We start from the raw sequence: 17,379 nt of genomic DNA on the forward strand, positions 1-17,379 counted from the left end.
CGCGGCGATGGAAATTGCCGCTCGCGTCGCCGCCCTAGCTCGCCTCGATCTCCCCTTCTACGAGTACGCCAGGGAGTTCTGCAAGCTCGCCGCGGTGACGGCGTTAGAGGACGCCGTCCTCAATCAGCTGTTCTGGCTCGGGGCCAACTACCATCGCTCCGTGGACCTCCCAGACACCACGGGCCTAACTTGGAGGGAAGGTGTCTTCCGGTGTCTGGGGAGTGTCCGGTCCCGAGCCAGAACCAGTCCGCCGCCGTCCGCGGCTTCCCCAAGTCAGCCGGCAATTAGTGTGGCAAGCCCGAAGGAGGTTAGTGTGGCAAGCCCGAAGGACCTTAGCGTGGCAAGCCCCAAGGACGTTAGCGTGGCAAGCCCCAAGGACGTTAGCGTGGCAAGCCCCAAGGACGAATATGTGTCGGCTCCAGCCCCAGAGCTCGCTCCAGTGTCGGCTCCAGCCCCAGAGCTCGCTCCAGTGTCGGCTCCAGCCCCAGAGCTCGCTCCAGTGCCAGCTCCTGGTATTGTTCATGTCATTATGTATAGCGTGAGTGTTCCATGTTCCATTGTGTCAATTAAACCCAGTTGGATCGATGTACTCCTCGTCTCTCTCCGTGCCTTGCTCCTCAGTCCGCTCAGCAGTGCACCCGTGACACGTTGAGTGTATGCTCTTCTTTTTTTTCTTTTTAACGACCACCTAAAATGAAATGATGATAACGCGAGGCAAGTGTGTGGCAAGCGGAATTCATTGAGGGATTTGACAGTGTGATTCATAGATTAAGTATTTCAAATATAGGCTATTATATATGCTACACGCACGCACAGAGGCTTTTTTTTTTCTTACCATCTTTTGGAGGTTTCTTGCTTTTAGACTAGTCGACTAGTCGGATACAAAACTTTAGTTTAAACGACAGTCAAATTAGTCGTCGCGCACATCCCTACTGTAAATTGGACAACATGCTAGTTTATCAGTCTGAAATACTTTAGTCCTCCTGAGATCTCTTTATTTTTCATTAACATGGCTCCAGTTGCTTGCCAAGTTTCTCTGTTGTGACGGTTTTCTGGGAAAACCACTTTATGGGATGGTGTGACATGGTTTTAATCAGTCGCTTGCACTGTGTAGTGCATTTCCATTCATTAAAGTCGATCTCCAGGTTTATTGGCCTCAGTAATTACATCTCCCATCGTAAGTACTGCAGCAAAGGTCATAATCCATCATAAGATCATTATCTCCTAATCAGACGAATCTCACTTTACATGTAGGTGTGAAAAGGTTATGTGCTCCAGCACTTTCTTGAGCAGTATGCCAATTTTGCCACCTTTTCCTCATTCATTGGAGCCATCCTGAACTTTATGTATGCATGTATACCCATGTTGACATATGGGAATGCGTACACAAGCACAGCTACAAACACTTTCAAGTGGCGAGCTGCATTGCCGTAGTGTTGCTTCTGAAGGTTGAGATCTCGGAAAACACTATATGCAGTATAAACCTGCCGTCATCATTAATAAATGCATGAATTTTTCATATCCATCCAACACACGACCTCAAAAAATAGCTTAAGAGCACACAAATGCAAACACAACCTCTTTCTTCATAAGTGCTAACATTTCACATCCCAGGGGTTTCATTGATCCACAAAGAATGATGTATGCGGTGACATAATTGACAGCTGCTGAATGCTTTTTTGTCACTGAGCTTTACTCAACCAAATCAAACAAATGACTCTTTTCTGTATGGTCTCCTGAGCTTTGCATATATGTTTTAATTGCAGAAATCTGACAGTTTTCATTTACAAGTAGGTCTTGCAGAAGATTTTTTTAATATCCATGTTTAAAGAAGCTTGAGGAGGTGTAGAGCAGATATAAGAAGACTTCACAACTCGCTTGCTTTTTCGATACCATCACAGATCTGTGAAAATCCTGTCCTGTGGCTGCATTTAGATGTTGGACTCCACTGTATATCTTTACGCTAATGTAGTGCCATAAGATGGGATTTCGGGGTTTGATTTTTGTATCTTTAACTCTCATTTTGATATCTTTTGACAATTTCTTTGAAGCTCGCAGATTCAGTTGGAAGTAGGGATATTGCCCAGAAAAGGCCAATGTTGGATCAAATAATATCGACAAAGTGCTTTCAAATGGAGGTCTTTGCTATGGAAGCGGAAGCTTGCAGAATCTCTTTCTTACCGAAAGGGTTCACAGTCATTAAGTCATTAAGTGTCATTACTTGCAGATAGTTGTGCGATATTCATCACTCACATCTTTTCATTTATTCTTAGCCGAGTTCTCTGGTAAAGTCAGCACTGGGTAGAGGCCACAGCAGGATGGAAACAGAGATAATGAGGCCTTTAATTCAAAAGAGCGGTGTGGAAAAAGGATGGCATGGGAGTGTAGGGATGGGTGATAACGCTGAATACAGTGTAATCAGACTTTAGCTGTTAAAATTTTATAATTAACTGAAATAAGCAGAAATGTCAGGACATGTCAAAACATCTCCAGGGCCCAAAAAACACCTCAGAGTCCATGATTTATTTATTTAATTTTTTTTATCAAGTACCAAAGCAATAAATAAATATTTAGTGCTGATGCTTTAGCTGTTAGACCATTTTTATGATTAAAAATAATGTAAAAAAAAAAGTTAAAATGATCAACTTCAAATATCAAATTCATTTGTTTTGGCTCCTCTCTCATCTCACATCTCTTGCATTTTTAATAAAACACAATGTACTAAAGTGCAATGTACTAAAGTTGCTAAAGATTACCTTTAACTTTTTAAAAAAAAATTTATTACTATTACTGTTTTTGAAGAGTAAGTGAGTATTAAATTGTGTCAATCTAAATGTAAAAGTAGGAGAAATGAGCATGCGGAAATTAATTATCCCATATCTACCGATAAATTTAAAAAAATCTATATACTGTATAAAGCAATATATCATGCCTCCCTACTTGTCAAGTTAAAAATAGTCAAATTTTAAAATGTCTCTCAACCCCTGCTCCATCCTCTTGTGTTCTGTCAGGGGTGGGCAACTCTGGTCCTCAAAGTCCACTGTCCTTCAGAGCTTAACTCCAACCCTTAAAAAAACAACAACACCTGAACAAGCTAATCATGGTCTTCAAGTTTACTAGAAAGTTACAGGCAGGTGAGCTAAACTCTGAAACAAAGTAGACCTTGAAGGCCAGAGCTGGCCACCCCTGGATTTTAAAAATAAGCCATCTCTATGTGTCTTAAGAAACATGTTGAGTCAGACGAACCCGAAATCAGCCTAATTATAAAACCGATGAGTGAAGTAGTTGTTCAGGCAACCCAACAAATAGTCGAATGTGAAAATATGAGGTTTTGTGCATCCCTAATATAGTGCCATTATGCTGTTCTCCTGAATGGTTCATCTCTGTGGAGAGTCAGCATGATTGTCTATCAATCATTCAACCCTGATAGAAACCATTAAGACAGAGCGAGTGGAGAATGCTCCCAATCAAACGCATAACGGACACAAAAAACAACCTCTTAAATGCCGCAGGATTGTACAAGCACAAGGATTGCCGTGCTCCGAGCTGACTGAGTGTTGATATAATTACGTCGAACATGGAGCTGAGATTTGTGGGAAATAATGTCTTTGTTGCTAACAACAATCCCTGCGTGAGATATTACTTGAGCATGAAAAGGAAAGACTCTGAAAGGGTAATTATATGACTGTGCAGAATTAGCTCTTGAAGAGCCGAATCATAATCTGAATGATGTACACTCGCAGCACTGATCAGGGTTTATTTGCATAAACTGTGCATTTTGATCAAACTGCGATCTATTAATAGCGCATTAAAATGTTTTGCGCTCTCTCAGCTAACAGAGAGGAATACAAAAGGCGTTTTGAACTAAAAAGTGTGTAGTTCGTGCCCCAGACCTGCAACCAGGGTTCCTTTGACTTCTTGTGCCAGATGCTCTTCAAGGTTAGTCTTCTGTGTGCTCCAGTTGGACAAAAAGACTTGGAAAAAAGCTTCTCAAAAAAAAAAAAGCTTGGATTTCACTTGGTGTCTTACTATCCAGGGACACAGAGATGCCGGCGCAAGGAAAGAGAGCTGCCTTTGTGTTGCAGGACGTAGCCAGGCAGCGAGCGGTCAGAATGACCTGATTCTGCTTCCCCGTTCTCTGAAACCAGTTCAAATAAAAAAAAACGGCACCTGCACCGATCCAGAAGCTTTTTGTTGCGCTCATCAAACCATTCCCTCCTCCTTTCTTTCTTTCCCCCCTCCTTCTCCTGTACACCTTCAGATGCGCAGTGTGAAATTGGCAATAATGCTGCAGCTTGTTCGTCCGCTCCGTGCCGAGAGCGAGCGAGGCAGTTGTAGACGGAAAGAAAGCATAAAAGGCGGAGAAATGGAGAATGCAAAGAAGTAGAGGAGGGTGGCAGGGAGGGCGCCCCCTCTCATTCATGGGGCGTTGAGAGATGTTATTCATGTCGGGATGGGGAGAGAGGAAATGTCATGTTTATGTGACTACGTAATGAAAACGTGTCCGCTTCCTGAAAGGTTGACAGACAGGAAGCCTATTTCATTAGATTGCAACACATAGGGTCTGATTGGCATGTTGTTCACCTTGCCAGAAATATCGTGGCATATGCCAATGAGAAGACGTCGAGACACATGCTCCCTTCCCCCAGTGTGTGTCACAGGCATATGCGCCCTGCCACGCGAAGGCCTGGGCTTTCTGATAAAATATCCGCAATGCCAAAAGGCATTAGTCTACGTCACAACTATGACTGTCATTGTGTTTATTCTTAGCGCAGTTTTCTTTTTCAGTCTTAACGTCAAAGGTGGCAAGTCTTTGTAGCTGTTGCTACCAGTGTGCTGCGTTGGGGCTTTACATATTTTGACCCGTGTAAGCAGGATGAAGGGTGCTGGAGGCCATGATTGTGGTCGAGTTTTATTTTTATTTGCGTGTGTAAGCAGGTGTGCACATAGAAGCAGGTTGCTGCTGCCTCAACATCCCACAATGATTCATGGCCCTCAATATGGACAAGAGACATCTGCAGAAAGACTAACACTGCAGAAAACAGATCTTTCATGTAGCTGTGGCTTTCTAACAAGAGCCGTGCACTAGAAATGAGCACCATTACTCTGGGCTGGCATTGGCGAGCCAAGCAGCACGCAGACTTTGGCTGACAGCAGAACATTTCTAAAGGTCAGACATCTGCGGAGAGAAAGAGAGAGAGGAAAAAACATATACAATGTTGAACATTTCCCTGTTCTCTCTCCCTCTCTACTCTCTCCTTCATTTCTCTATTTATTCTTCATTCCGGCTTGTATTGAGTGAACTGAGAATTGAGTGCGGTGTTCGCTATCGATTCGGCCGATCACTCATAAACCGCCATTTTAGAGAGACAGCCCCTGTCTTCCATTTGCTTAATGAAGGGTCTTGTATCTCCTGACCACTGACAAATAGACATTTGCTATATTGCATGTAAAGACCCATCCGGTCACTTGATTGATCGCGTCTCTCCGAGGTTCATCCAGTCTGCTGCTCCGCTACAGATATAATTGAACTCTCATCAAGGGAGTATGTACATTATATATGGACATACAAAGAGTCTGTGAGTGATAATGTACATCCAGATGCTTCCTCTCACAACCTGGGCATCACTCAGGATTGCCCTTTGCCTACTTCATCACTGGGGACTGTGCTGTGGGTTGGTGCCTGGAGGCAAAACGCAGCTCAAGCTGTCTTGTATTTCATGATCCAGTTGAGAGTATATGCCATTAAAAACTGAAATATTAATGCTAATAAAGCAGCTTGAGACACCTGTTAGGCTGCTTAATAATGGGCAGTTATGGTTCACGCTTTCAGAATGAAATTAGACCTTTTAAAGTGCCTTACTACATCATGTATGTCAAACAACTATAGATGACACACAAACAGTGGAGGTTTTTATAGTATCTTTTTTTTTTCTCCCCTGTGGTTTGACAAAAATATTATGCCATGTATGAAATCTATGTGTACTGCTGATGAATTTTTCTGACCTTTTACAGAATAAAAGAACATTTAAGATTTTTACTTGGTCTCACATGTTGCATTATGCATAATCTGTGTAAGGTCTGTCTTTTTTTACTTTTTTCCCATTAATTTTGTGGAATGTGTTTACAGAAAATATTGCCGATTTTTCTTTTTGATATCTTTTTGATAGATATTGGGAGTTTTTTCTTTAGAACAACATGCGCTGAGTAATTGTTAGTGAACAATTAGAAGGAATTTGTGTTCAAGTAAAATTAATTTATTTTATTTTGTTTTATTTTTTCTTTTGTTCTGAAAGATAAAGATTTAAAATTAATCAATTTGCATAATATAAAAAAATCAATTTAAATTAACATTCAAACTTTTTTTCTGAGCAGGCCTTATCAGAGCCTGAGGAGACACTCATGAATGAATTAAAGGCCGTGAGCGTATCATATTTGGCAGCGCTTGAGAAGTGTTATGGTTTCATGCCCTCAATGAGTCAAAGCCCTGGGCATCATTAATCATGCTTTCGATTTGTTTGACATTTTATCCTGAGGTCTGTGCAGCTGTTTCAATGGATGCCGTTGTTTCCGAAGCCCTTGCAGCAGACTGAAATATGGAAGCATTACCAAATTATTATTTCAATATCAGAAGCTGTAAATCACTCCATTCTGGCTGACACTGGCAACTTTCCCAGCCATATGTTACATGTCAAATAAAGTCGCACGGCATCACCTGAAATGCCATATTTAAAAGATGTTTTTAAGATGCTTTTCCACCTGAAATGATAAATGCACTTGGTCTTATATCCGATAAACCTCACAACCCCATTTTAGATATGACTGGCTGAATTGTTGCTAAGTAGTGACAATGATGTATTTGCTGTGGAAATGCCTTGCAAATGGTCCGGTAAACATGTATGTTGCATCATAAACTAGTCAAAGGGAAACAGCTTTGCCTATAACATTTGTAGCAATTTCCATATCCTTGCTAATGTTCATCACATTTCTTTAAACTAGAAATGACTCAACTTGTCATTTTATAACCAATAAGTTGACTAGTTTTAGATCTACTCTGCTCTAGATGAATTAAACATTATTTATTGCTCTCCTTTCTAGCTCCTCACCATCGATGACAACTTCTGTGGTCTGGATATGAACGCCCCACTCGGCGTCTCAGAGATGGTGCGTGGAATTCCACTGTTCTCCGAATCCAATGACAAAATGACATCAGTTATCGCCTACGTGTACAAGAACCACTCTCTGGCTTTTGTGGGGACCAAAGGGGGTCGTCTGAAAAAGGTAGGACTCATGTTTCTTTTGCAGGAGAGTGAGAAACCGAGTTGACTGATTCAAGGATTGTGTCGTTGCTGTGCACTTCTAAAAAGCCTCATAGGTCTATCAAATCTTGTGTAGTAATTGCTGACATTGGGCATTTTATGACAAATGAGAAGATCTGATCATGTTTCACTGCATCCCGCTCTGTAAGAACGTTGGATCCAGCGAGTTTTGCAACAGTGGTCATGCTCTGCAATCATCTGCTGTTGTATCTGACGCATGTAGAGAGGAACGGTTGGTAAGCGGTGCCGGCAGAGAGGGCCATGGGAATCCCTGCACAGGCAGGGGCTGTTGGGGGTAACTGGATGATGCGGTGCAGGGGCTTTCGGCCCGGTACCTTCTTCTCTGACTGTGGCTCAGAGGAGCTACGTCTGAGACGAATCCAAGGGCCAGCCAGACACTGCACAGAGCAGAAAATAACATTAAAACTGAGAGAGAGAGCACGACAGCTAGGGAGGGAAAGACTGTCTGTCTGAGGGAGAGAGAGAATGACAATATCATATTTCTCTTTTTCTCAAGTGCTAAACCTCCAGGGTGTTGATGTTACAGACGGGCAAATCTTTGCCAAAAGGCAGGATTCCAATTTGACGCATTCTTGTTATTGTGGTGGTGTGTTTTGTAGTTGGATCTGGCTGTGGATGAAAATCCATGGCATAACAGACAAGTCCTTTCCCAAAAAAATCATCCCTGCAGAATGAAGGAGAGGAGCCATTTTGGTGATGTAAACATTTTCCTGAAACTTTCTAGCCTGTTTACACCAAGAAAGATAACTAAAGCCATAACTAGATTAGTGCCCACACCAACTCATGATTATATTCTGTTTATTATGGGTGCATGTATAAGTGGTGTTGATTTCCCTATTCTCATAGAGTTAGAATGATTTTTAAAACTTTGTAGTTGTCTTTATAGTTATCGTCCTTGGTGTGAATGGGCCTTTAGCCACATAATTAGACATGCCTCTTTTTCAAACTCCATCCAAAAATATACTGTTGAGACTAATGCAATTGAAGATGGGACACTTATGCTTCAAGACAACTCAGTGATATCTTTTAGGTAATAAGGATGTTTTGTGAGGGCCATTCAAATAAAAAAAATCCTTGAGACTATAATTGATGAAATGACACGGACAGCAAATTGAGGATATGAACAAAAGTGTGCAGCCAAACAAATCTCCAGGGAACTGACAGACAACACAGTGACGTTCTCTTTCAGGCAGACGGACAAACATAGCCATGCATACACACACAGAAACCTTTTAGTTGCCATTTCGGTGATTGCAGATCTCTGCGGGAAAACAGCAGATGATGTCACTGTTGCCTTTTAGACAAAACAAGAAAATAGTCCACACTGGCAGTCATTAATCAATGAAAATGAGATTATTACCGTTCCTTTTGCATGGTGATTTATAGGCCGCCAGCACGTCACACTCAGTAAATTGTTTACTAGCTGAAGACAAGCTCATCAAGAAAAGTAAATATTATCTGGAGCAACTCTGATCATTTATGAGATAGTCGTACGGGAACTTGGCGGAAAAAAAGACTCCATAAAATCAAAATTAGAGTTTTGTAGCTTTTGATGCATGTTGGTTAGTTGTGGCATTCGCATGCTAATGAACTCTAAAATGTTGACTAAATCCATTAAGCAGTTTAAATAAATTTACCGTCTTTTTATTCTGGGAAATTGGAGCAATAAGGCAGATCCTTCATCCTGCACTGGATTTTTGTCCAGTCTCTAGAATAAAAATGTTTCATCCTCTAAAACCACCTGCAACTGACTAGCAAGTAGCAAATTAAGCTTATTTGCTATTGAAAAAGGGATTTTCAAGGAAGTTGTAATTGCAAATACATCAGCACATGCTTAGAAAAGGAAAACTGCTAGTCAGTCAACTTCATTGGGGTCTTTAAGTGGCTTGTTTCAATAGTACAGCTCATTGAAAAACAACAACAAAAACACTAGATAATGTAGACCTGTTGAGACTTCATATTGGAGAACAACAAAAGAAAGTTCTGTGATGTTTCTCTTTTGTGTGTGTGTTGCTGTGATTGTTGATTGTTTTCATTTAATGCAGTATTTTCTGAATGTAAATGTTGGTATTAGGATTACTTAGGTGGAACACGACAGCAGAATCCCCACCAGGTATTTATTTTAAATTTGTACGGGATAATCCAAAGCTTACAGCATTCAGCATGGCCGTGGTTCTCCAACTATAGTTAGCGTTCTCTGTGTGATTGACTCCAAGAGGAGGTGCAATGGCAGAATATTCTGTGTCTCACTGCGTTAAAAGACAGAGCTGTAGCCAAACGCCAGAGAGAAGCAGTAAACAACTTCTAAACCCTCCGGAGAATATCACAGACACATTTTTATGACGTGCGCACACACACACGGCCGTCTGCATTAAAATCACAAAGCTGAAAACACGAACTGCTGCGTTTGCTGCAGCAGTTGTTCAGCACCCCTGGCACTGCGGCGGACCCCCAGACCAGATGTGGTTTTGGGACTTTGGAACCTCTTTGTCCCCTCTTGCTCCCTTGTTCTTCATTCATCCCCCAATCCATCCATCCACCCATCTATGTCTGTCTCCCTCTCCCATATGTCTCTCTCTTTTTTAAATTAAAAAAAATATATATGTATTTAGTGCAAATTAAGGAATTTATGTTTTATATTTATTTAGATTTATATAATATACATTTTTTTTAAATGAATCTTTTATAATATTAATTTGCATTTTGTATTTTTTATTTAATTTATATACATAAAGCTTATCCTTTGTCCTTCATTTTGTTGCACTAGTACTACAAAGTTTAGTCAGGAAGTTGAAATTGGCCAATGTGTTTTTGTTCTGCCAAAAATCATGTTGTGTTATGATTGCTGTTTCCCAATTCTTAATAACTTGCAGGACTTCAGTCAGTAACATGGCCACCACATTTGATTTTATACGTTGGCTTAAAGCTCTCCAATCCCTTTAGTTCTTCGCATTGGCATCTACATTATCCTTTCAAAAAACCCTCATGATGCCTTTGAGTGTTTACATATAATAAATAGGCCATATGGCCAAGGCCTCAATCCTCTCCTTTGGCCGGTAGCTATGTCAAAAAGGGTGAAATTAAACCTATTAACTGCGGTCAGCGCATCTGTGTCGAGCCAGGGGTGAAGTTGACAGACTTCTAATCCTTTTGCGTGAGGCATTCATGGCAGCCCGCTTCACAGGCGGAGACCAGGAGGGCTGGATAAGCTCCCCCGCCGAGGTGATAATGCATCCAGTAGGCCCACTCGCCGCTGACAGAACCTCAGCCACTCACTCAATACAATGAGCAGCTAACCTTGAAGCAGACCTGGCACAGGAAGTCTGGCTGACAGCGCCCTGCGTGAAGGACTGAGGGGAAAGTGTGTGCTTGTGTGTAGATGGGTCGAAGTGTGTGCGTTATCTGATGAGGTTCTGTGCATTTAGCCATGAGGTGTGCACTGAAGTGAATTCTTCGGCCCTTGGAGACGCCACTGAGGAGATGCGCAGTTCAAAGGGCGTGATTCAGACACTGTAAAATTGTTCAGACAGTGGAGACGGGTTGTTTCAGGATGACGGCTCAGATTGCCGGTTATCGATTGGTGATGGCTGGTGGAAAAGGCTTCAATTTGTCCACGAATGGAAGATGGTGGTGGGGAAAAGGTCACATTATCCTTTAGACACGACTCTTGTATGCTCCCCTTTGGCTTATTCTACCTGTCTTTCTGTTTTACTGATTTATGCACGTGAGCATGGGTGAACAGACAATTTTTTAGACATGCCATTCTACATATGTTCAAAACTGACAGACATCTAAAAATATAAAATTAAAATAAATGAATAGATAAATAGTTTAAAATAATAATAATTATAGTAATAATAATATTAATTAATTAATTAATTATTATAAATATAGAAATATATCAAATATAAAATTGTCTGTTGTTGGATGACTAGTCAACTGGTTGACCACTGTGCCCCATCCTTATTTCGTGTGCCCAAAACTGGTGGGTTGGCTCGCAGTTGTGCATGTGTGTGTTTGTTTGGACGCTCACCACAGATGCAGATTATTGAAATGATGTGAGAGAGCTGGAGTCACTGGAGCAGAGGATTAAGTGTTGAAACTTAATGATGAAATATGCTGCAGGACAGCATGCTTTAGATGCAGGGGAAACTGTGTGTGTGCCCGAGTGCATATGTGAATATGGGCATGTTGTGTGTGTGCGTGTCCTTGTATGCAACAGTTTTATCACTCTCTCTGCAGCTGCTTATGCCAAACCCCAGAGGAAAATACAGTCGGGCCTTTCTGCAGAGAAACTGAGCAGCCCTATAGAGAAACTCCCAGTGTGAAAGTACACAACTCATTTGTAAGAGACTTCAATATGTGTGTGTCCTAAATACGTCTGATGACAGCAAAACTTAGGCCTCTTTCCGTGCTTATGAATCTATGGGACGGTTGCCATGGCAGCCAGCTCTCTTTCGCTTGCCATGTGTTGTGGCATGTTGCAATAGCTTCACTTATCTGAGAGAAAAGAACCATTTCCTGTCGCGTGACAACAACCCATTCTAGTGATCGAAAGCTATTCACATCTATCATGCCTGACTGCCTGAGATTAAACAACAGACTTCTATTATAAATATCAGTCTGCTTTGGACCAACTTATCACATTCACACGATCATAAGAAAACAATATCTCAATATTTTGGGGTGCCTGGTAAAGCTAGCATTGCTGTTATCTTCAAGAAATGTAAAAACTATAGTAGTATATCTCAAACTAGTTGTCTTGTTTTCCTGAGGCTGACGTGGTTTAAGTGTCCACACCATAACGTGTTGGTACAGCCCCTCCTGTCTGTCGCTCTCGCTCACGCTCACACTCTGTGTCTGTTTTAGTTTTAATGACTTGTTTGTGCAGTTTTTGAGGCAAGTTTAGCTGCAGTTGGTCTGTTCTGAGGCAGAGCTGGAAACCTTTGCTGTGGTTGTTTTGTGGGTAAAGCCTACAAATGGCAAATGAGAATTGAGGCGCAATAATGACCTGGGAGCGGTCTGAGATCCACAACGCCGACAACATGCTGGCCTGTTAGTGTGTCTGGGGTCAGATTCGCACACACACCAGCCTCTTCTGCTAGGCTTGTTATTCACCTACAGCCTCAGAAAAGAAAGGAGGGCATGGAGGGAACAGAGCTAACAGAGAAGTAGGAGGATGCAGCCTCACCTTTTCATTCTGGGAAACAAAACAGTCAGTGACCTCCAGAAAGCCTTCCTAAAGCTGCCATGGCATCGTAACGTCACGTCTAATGATCTTGAACAAATTCAAGTGAGCTTTGGAGGTAAGCAAATGAATATTTAATTACTGCAGTGCTTATTTCTTTGTATAAATTGAATTGAAAAGTGATATTTAGAAACTAAATTACTTTCAACCATTCTTTAGAAAGTTCAAAAGAACAGCATTTATTTGAGATATGTTATATATATATATATATATATATATATATATATATAGTAACCGTATAAATGTATTTACTGTTATTTTTGTTCAATTTATTGCATTTTTATTGAATAAAAAAAATCTTAATCTCGCTGACCCCAAACTACTGAAAGTAGCGTATGCCATCTCAGTCTTGCAATACATTGGCTAAGCATTCACATCCATGTTTGTGTACCTGTGTAGAATATGATCCTGGCAAAAGAATGTCTATTAGACCTTTATCAGTGAGAGAGAGAGAAGGAGGGAAGTAGGTCTAAACTACAGTTTGAACACATTGGGTCTAAAAATAGCCATGACACGTGATTTGATATGTGTCTATTTATAGTGGAGCTCTGTTTGGTCTACCTCTCCTCTGTGTCCTCTATAATTGATAAAGCCCGTTTGCATCTCAGTAGGGTGACAGTGCACATGGCTTCTTCTGTTACATCACTGATTACACACAGCGTAGATGGATCATGGGACTTGTAGTCATTGTGTTATTCATTATGGTCTTGTCTTTATTATTAATACACTAGTTTTCTGTCTTGTAAGTACAAATAAATCATGCTCAAGTGTTCTCTTGTTGGAAATTTTGAGTGCAAAAAAAAAAAAATGTTTTTCTCTGTTTTAAATCCAGCCACAGTTCCATATTTGTGAAATTTTTGTATATTTTCTGAAAGGAAGTGAGAAATCAAAGCTGACAGAGACACCAAAAGAGCGAGAAAGAGAGAGAGATGGAAAGAGAATATTCCTGACTGTGCTCATTCATGAGGAGGGTTATTCATCCCGAGGTGAAGCGAATGCCAGAGCTCTGTAATCATACTGCAGTAATGGAGTATACGGGCTCCACTCTACCATTCAGCGCCAGTTAAAGATATGCAGGGCTTAGATTACCATGTCTATTTTAGCTGGGCTGCATAGTATCTGTGGAAGGGGTTATTCTTTGCATTTGTGTGTGAATACAAGGCATTGTGGGATGTGTGTGGCAGTGTTAAAGGGATAGTTCACCAAAAAATAAATTGTGTCATCTTTTACTCGCTCTCAAGTTGTTCTGAACCTGTATGAGTTCATTTTGTTGAACAGGAAAGAAGATATTTTGAAGAACCAAACAGTAACCAAACAGTTGATGGCAGCCATTAACTTCAATAGTATGGGAAAAAATTATATGGAAGTCAGTGGCTACCGTCATGTGTTTGGTTACCAATATTTTTCAAAAATCTACTTGAAACTCATACAGGTTTGGAACAACTTGACTGTGAGTAAATTAAGGATGTAACGGTAGGAAAATGTCTTATCACTATTATAGTGACCAAAATGATCACGGTTATCAGTATTATCACGGTATTGTTAAAATGTGCTGGAGATGTTAAAGAAGTACCGACACATAAATCACTTCACCAAGTTTTATATTTAAAAATCAACAAACAACAAATAAAATGACTTTTTGTTTGCATAATCACTAAAACAATAACATTACCAATGATGTTCGGATTTTAAATGACAACTTGACTGACAACAGTTTAATATCATGTTGAAATATCTAATGTAAATGTTCAAATAAAGCTTTGAAAAAGTTTCATAAAAAGGTAAACCTCACATTTCAGCCTTTAAATAAAGAAAAGGGTTAAGTCAAAATGATAATTGATTAATAAATGATTATATGTATTATATCTGCTTCATAAATAATTCTAGATAACTTATCTGAATTGTTTAAATGTGTAGAATCCACATAAGCTTGTTTTTCATCAACCAGTCAAAATTTACAGCAGGGCATGCAAATTCGGTCCGTTTTTGGCCAGACAGAAACTGCACACACGCTGAATGTAAATATAAGTCTCTGTAAATCCACTCGCTGACAGCAGGTGGCGCTTATGGAAAAGCTGAATTAGAGCTGTTTCCTGTAACCTCCGTGGACAAAGCAGTATTGCAATTAAGAACACTTCTTTTAGGTATTACATGGAGCGAAGATGAAACAAAATGCCATCGAATCGTTTCTGAAGACAGTCAGAACTTTCAGAGGTACATTCATATAAATAATTCATTCATATTTTCATTTGTATAATTCCCTTAGCACTCTTTTAAAACCTCCCAGCTTTTCCGCCCTGTTTTCACTCAAAACGAAACTACTCTGCATGCTGTGCGTACGTGAGACTGTTACTTAAAACTGTGCTTAATGCTGGACAGTATTTATTTATCGCGAGTTGTTCAAATCGCGGTAATCTAATACGGGTTTAATGATAATTAAAAGATGAAACGGTAATACTAACCGTGGGGAATTTTATCATGATTTATAGTCAAACCGGTAATCGTTACATCCCTAGAGTAAATGATGACAAGAATTTTCCTTTTTGGTTGAACTATCCCTTTAAAGATGTTGCACTGAAATTCTACAGTAGCTTGAATTTGTTGAGCTAGAAGGCTTCACCACTTGTTCTTAACTGGGTTTGTTTCAGGACACAAGACCACAAGTGACGGTGATTGTTTTATTTTGACATGTTTGATTATTGCCTTTTCCACTATTGCATGCTACAATATACTTGTTGGAAAAGCAGTACTATTTTAGAGATGGCTGATTGTCATGCTACTGAAAAATTACATTAGTAGGACCACTGCCTTTATTGCAATATTCCCCAATGCTGGAATATGGGTGTGCTCATCTGGGTGTATATATTCACATTCTCTCAAATCAGTCCTCCAAACACCATAACTGTCCCATTTTCTTTCTCTATTAATTAGCATGTCTGGATCCACCCTCTGAAAGTCTAGAAGCCTCTAGTATTTTATGAGAAGTCATATTGAAGCATTATGAGCCAGACCTCTCCTTTTAAACAGCTGTAACCAGACCATTACGACTGCTGTAAAACCACCCAAATGCCCTAAAGGAGATGGCCTGCATTCAAACGGTAGCTTCGGATACCAGAGCCTCTCTGAACTAATGGACAACTGTCTGCTAGAACCATCTCTCTTTCTTAACAGCCTCTGAACTCTTACAGAGAATCAAACTGTCATGAAACATCAGAAGCAGTTGTGTGAGAATTAGATTGAGCCAACAAGTGGTAGTCAATTCTGTATGTTGATGAATTTTGGGAGGTGAAGAAGCATTAGATGTTTATTCAGCATCTGATTTTTTCCCCCCTGCAAAATCTGTAGATATGTTCTAAATGGAATACTGTATGTGAAATTAGTATGCATTATGCAACTATTTCTTTCATGCAATATTTTGCACTTGTAATCTAACTTTGAGCAAAAATGACCTAACTCTAGGCACTTTGGTGAAATTAGATGAACTCATCCTTAAAGGGATAGTTCTCCCAAATATTTTCATTTACTCACCTTTATGTCGTTCCCAACATATGCAAGATATTTTAAAGGATGAACAGTTTTTGCCAGTTTTTGAGTCCAAAACAACATTTGATCTCATTGACTTACTTTCTGGGACATTTGTCAAAATTTCCTTTATTTACTCACCCTCATGTCCCTCAAAAAACGAGATGACATAAGTTCCATTTTTTTGGGGTGAACTATCCCTTTAAGGAGTTAATAATCATAGCTGATTTTACATAGAGATAATTTTTCATGTTGGAAATGGATGATCAGGTTTAGTGCATTGCATAAGCAACTGCATAAAACCCATAAATCATCAGTGGAAGTGTAATTTCCTATAAATCACCACCATAATCACTCCTGCCGGTCACGTTAGCCAGTTGCATATGGACTACATCCTGTCCAAACAGGCTTAGAACCTCAATATCTGTATTCTTGTTTGTACTCAGTAATGTGTTAAGTGTGCTAATCTGTGAGCAGACAACCATACCAAGCTCAGGCCTTGTGTTCAAAAGATACTACTGTTCAGTTTAATCAATTTGGTTTGAGCTGATCCATGCACAGGCGATGTCCAATCAACTGTGTGTGCGAGTGACAGAGTTTGTCAACATGTTCTTAAACCTGTGGAAGCAGTAAGTGTTGAGGGAGTGATTAGAATCAGACATGCTGAGGCACCACTCCTTTCAGCCAGATAGGAACTCCTTGATTCTACATTAATTACTCTGTGTAACAGACTGTGAACGTTCTCTTTCAAACGTTTAATTAAAACCAAAGTTGATCTTTAATTAAATAGTGTGGCGAAAGGTTATTCATATTCGTTTGGCAACTCCAAACTTCCATTGTTTTAATTACACTTCAAAACGTCTTTGTGTGCGAGGATTGCGGTTGAGATTGTTTCAGGGACATAGTTGAAAGCAGAACCAGCATAAAGTGTTTGAGTAGAGGGGTTTAAATGTGTCAACATTTTTCCACTCGTTTTTTATTCATCGTACACCTGTCATTTAAACATGCAATAAAATCCCCAATAGGCTGCACAAGGATGTGGTTTTTACACAAGCACAATTCATTGCTTTGTCCCCCGAGTTTATGCTACTTTGAACATTCAACTTTACAGTTACGTAACTAGTTGATCTTTAATTAAATAGTGTGGCGAAAGGTTATTCATATTCGTTTGGCAACTCCAAACTTCCATTGTTTTAATTACACTTCAAAACGTCTTTGTGTGCGAGGATTGCGGTTGAGATTGTTTCAGGGACATAGTTGAAAGCAGAA

General features: G+C 40.1%; 1 protein-coding gene across 1 annotated transcript in view; it reads left to right on the forward strand.

Annotated features, from left to right (window-relative positions):
* Nucleotides 1-17,379, forward strand: part of LOC107729844 (plexin-A4) — a 199,529-nt gene that overhangs the window by 8,567 nt on the left and 173,583 nt on the right. The window contains exon 2 of the mRNA XM_016540558.1: nt 7,099-7,281. Within this exon, the coding sequence (XP_016396044.1) occupies nt 7,099-7,281 (183 nt within the window). The remainder of the gene's footprint in view (nt 1-7,098; nt 7,282-17,379) is intronic.

The sequence above is a fragment of the Sinocyclocheilus rhinocerous genome, unplaced genomic scaffold (assembly GCF_001515625.1).
Source record: "Sinocyclocheilus rhinocerous isolate Xijiao unplaced genomic scaffold, SAMN03320098_v1.1 scaffold848, whole genome shotgun sequence".
Classification (NCBI taxonomy): domain Eukaryota; kingdom Metazoa; phylum Chordata; class Actinopteri; order Cypriniformes; family Cyprinidae; genus Sinocyclocheilus; species Sinocyclocheilus rhinocerous.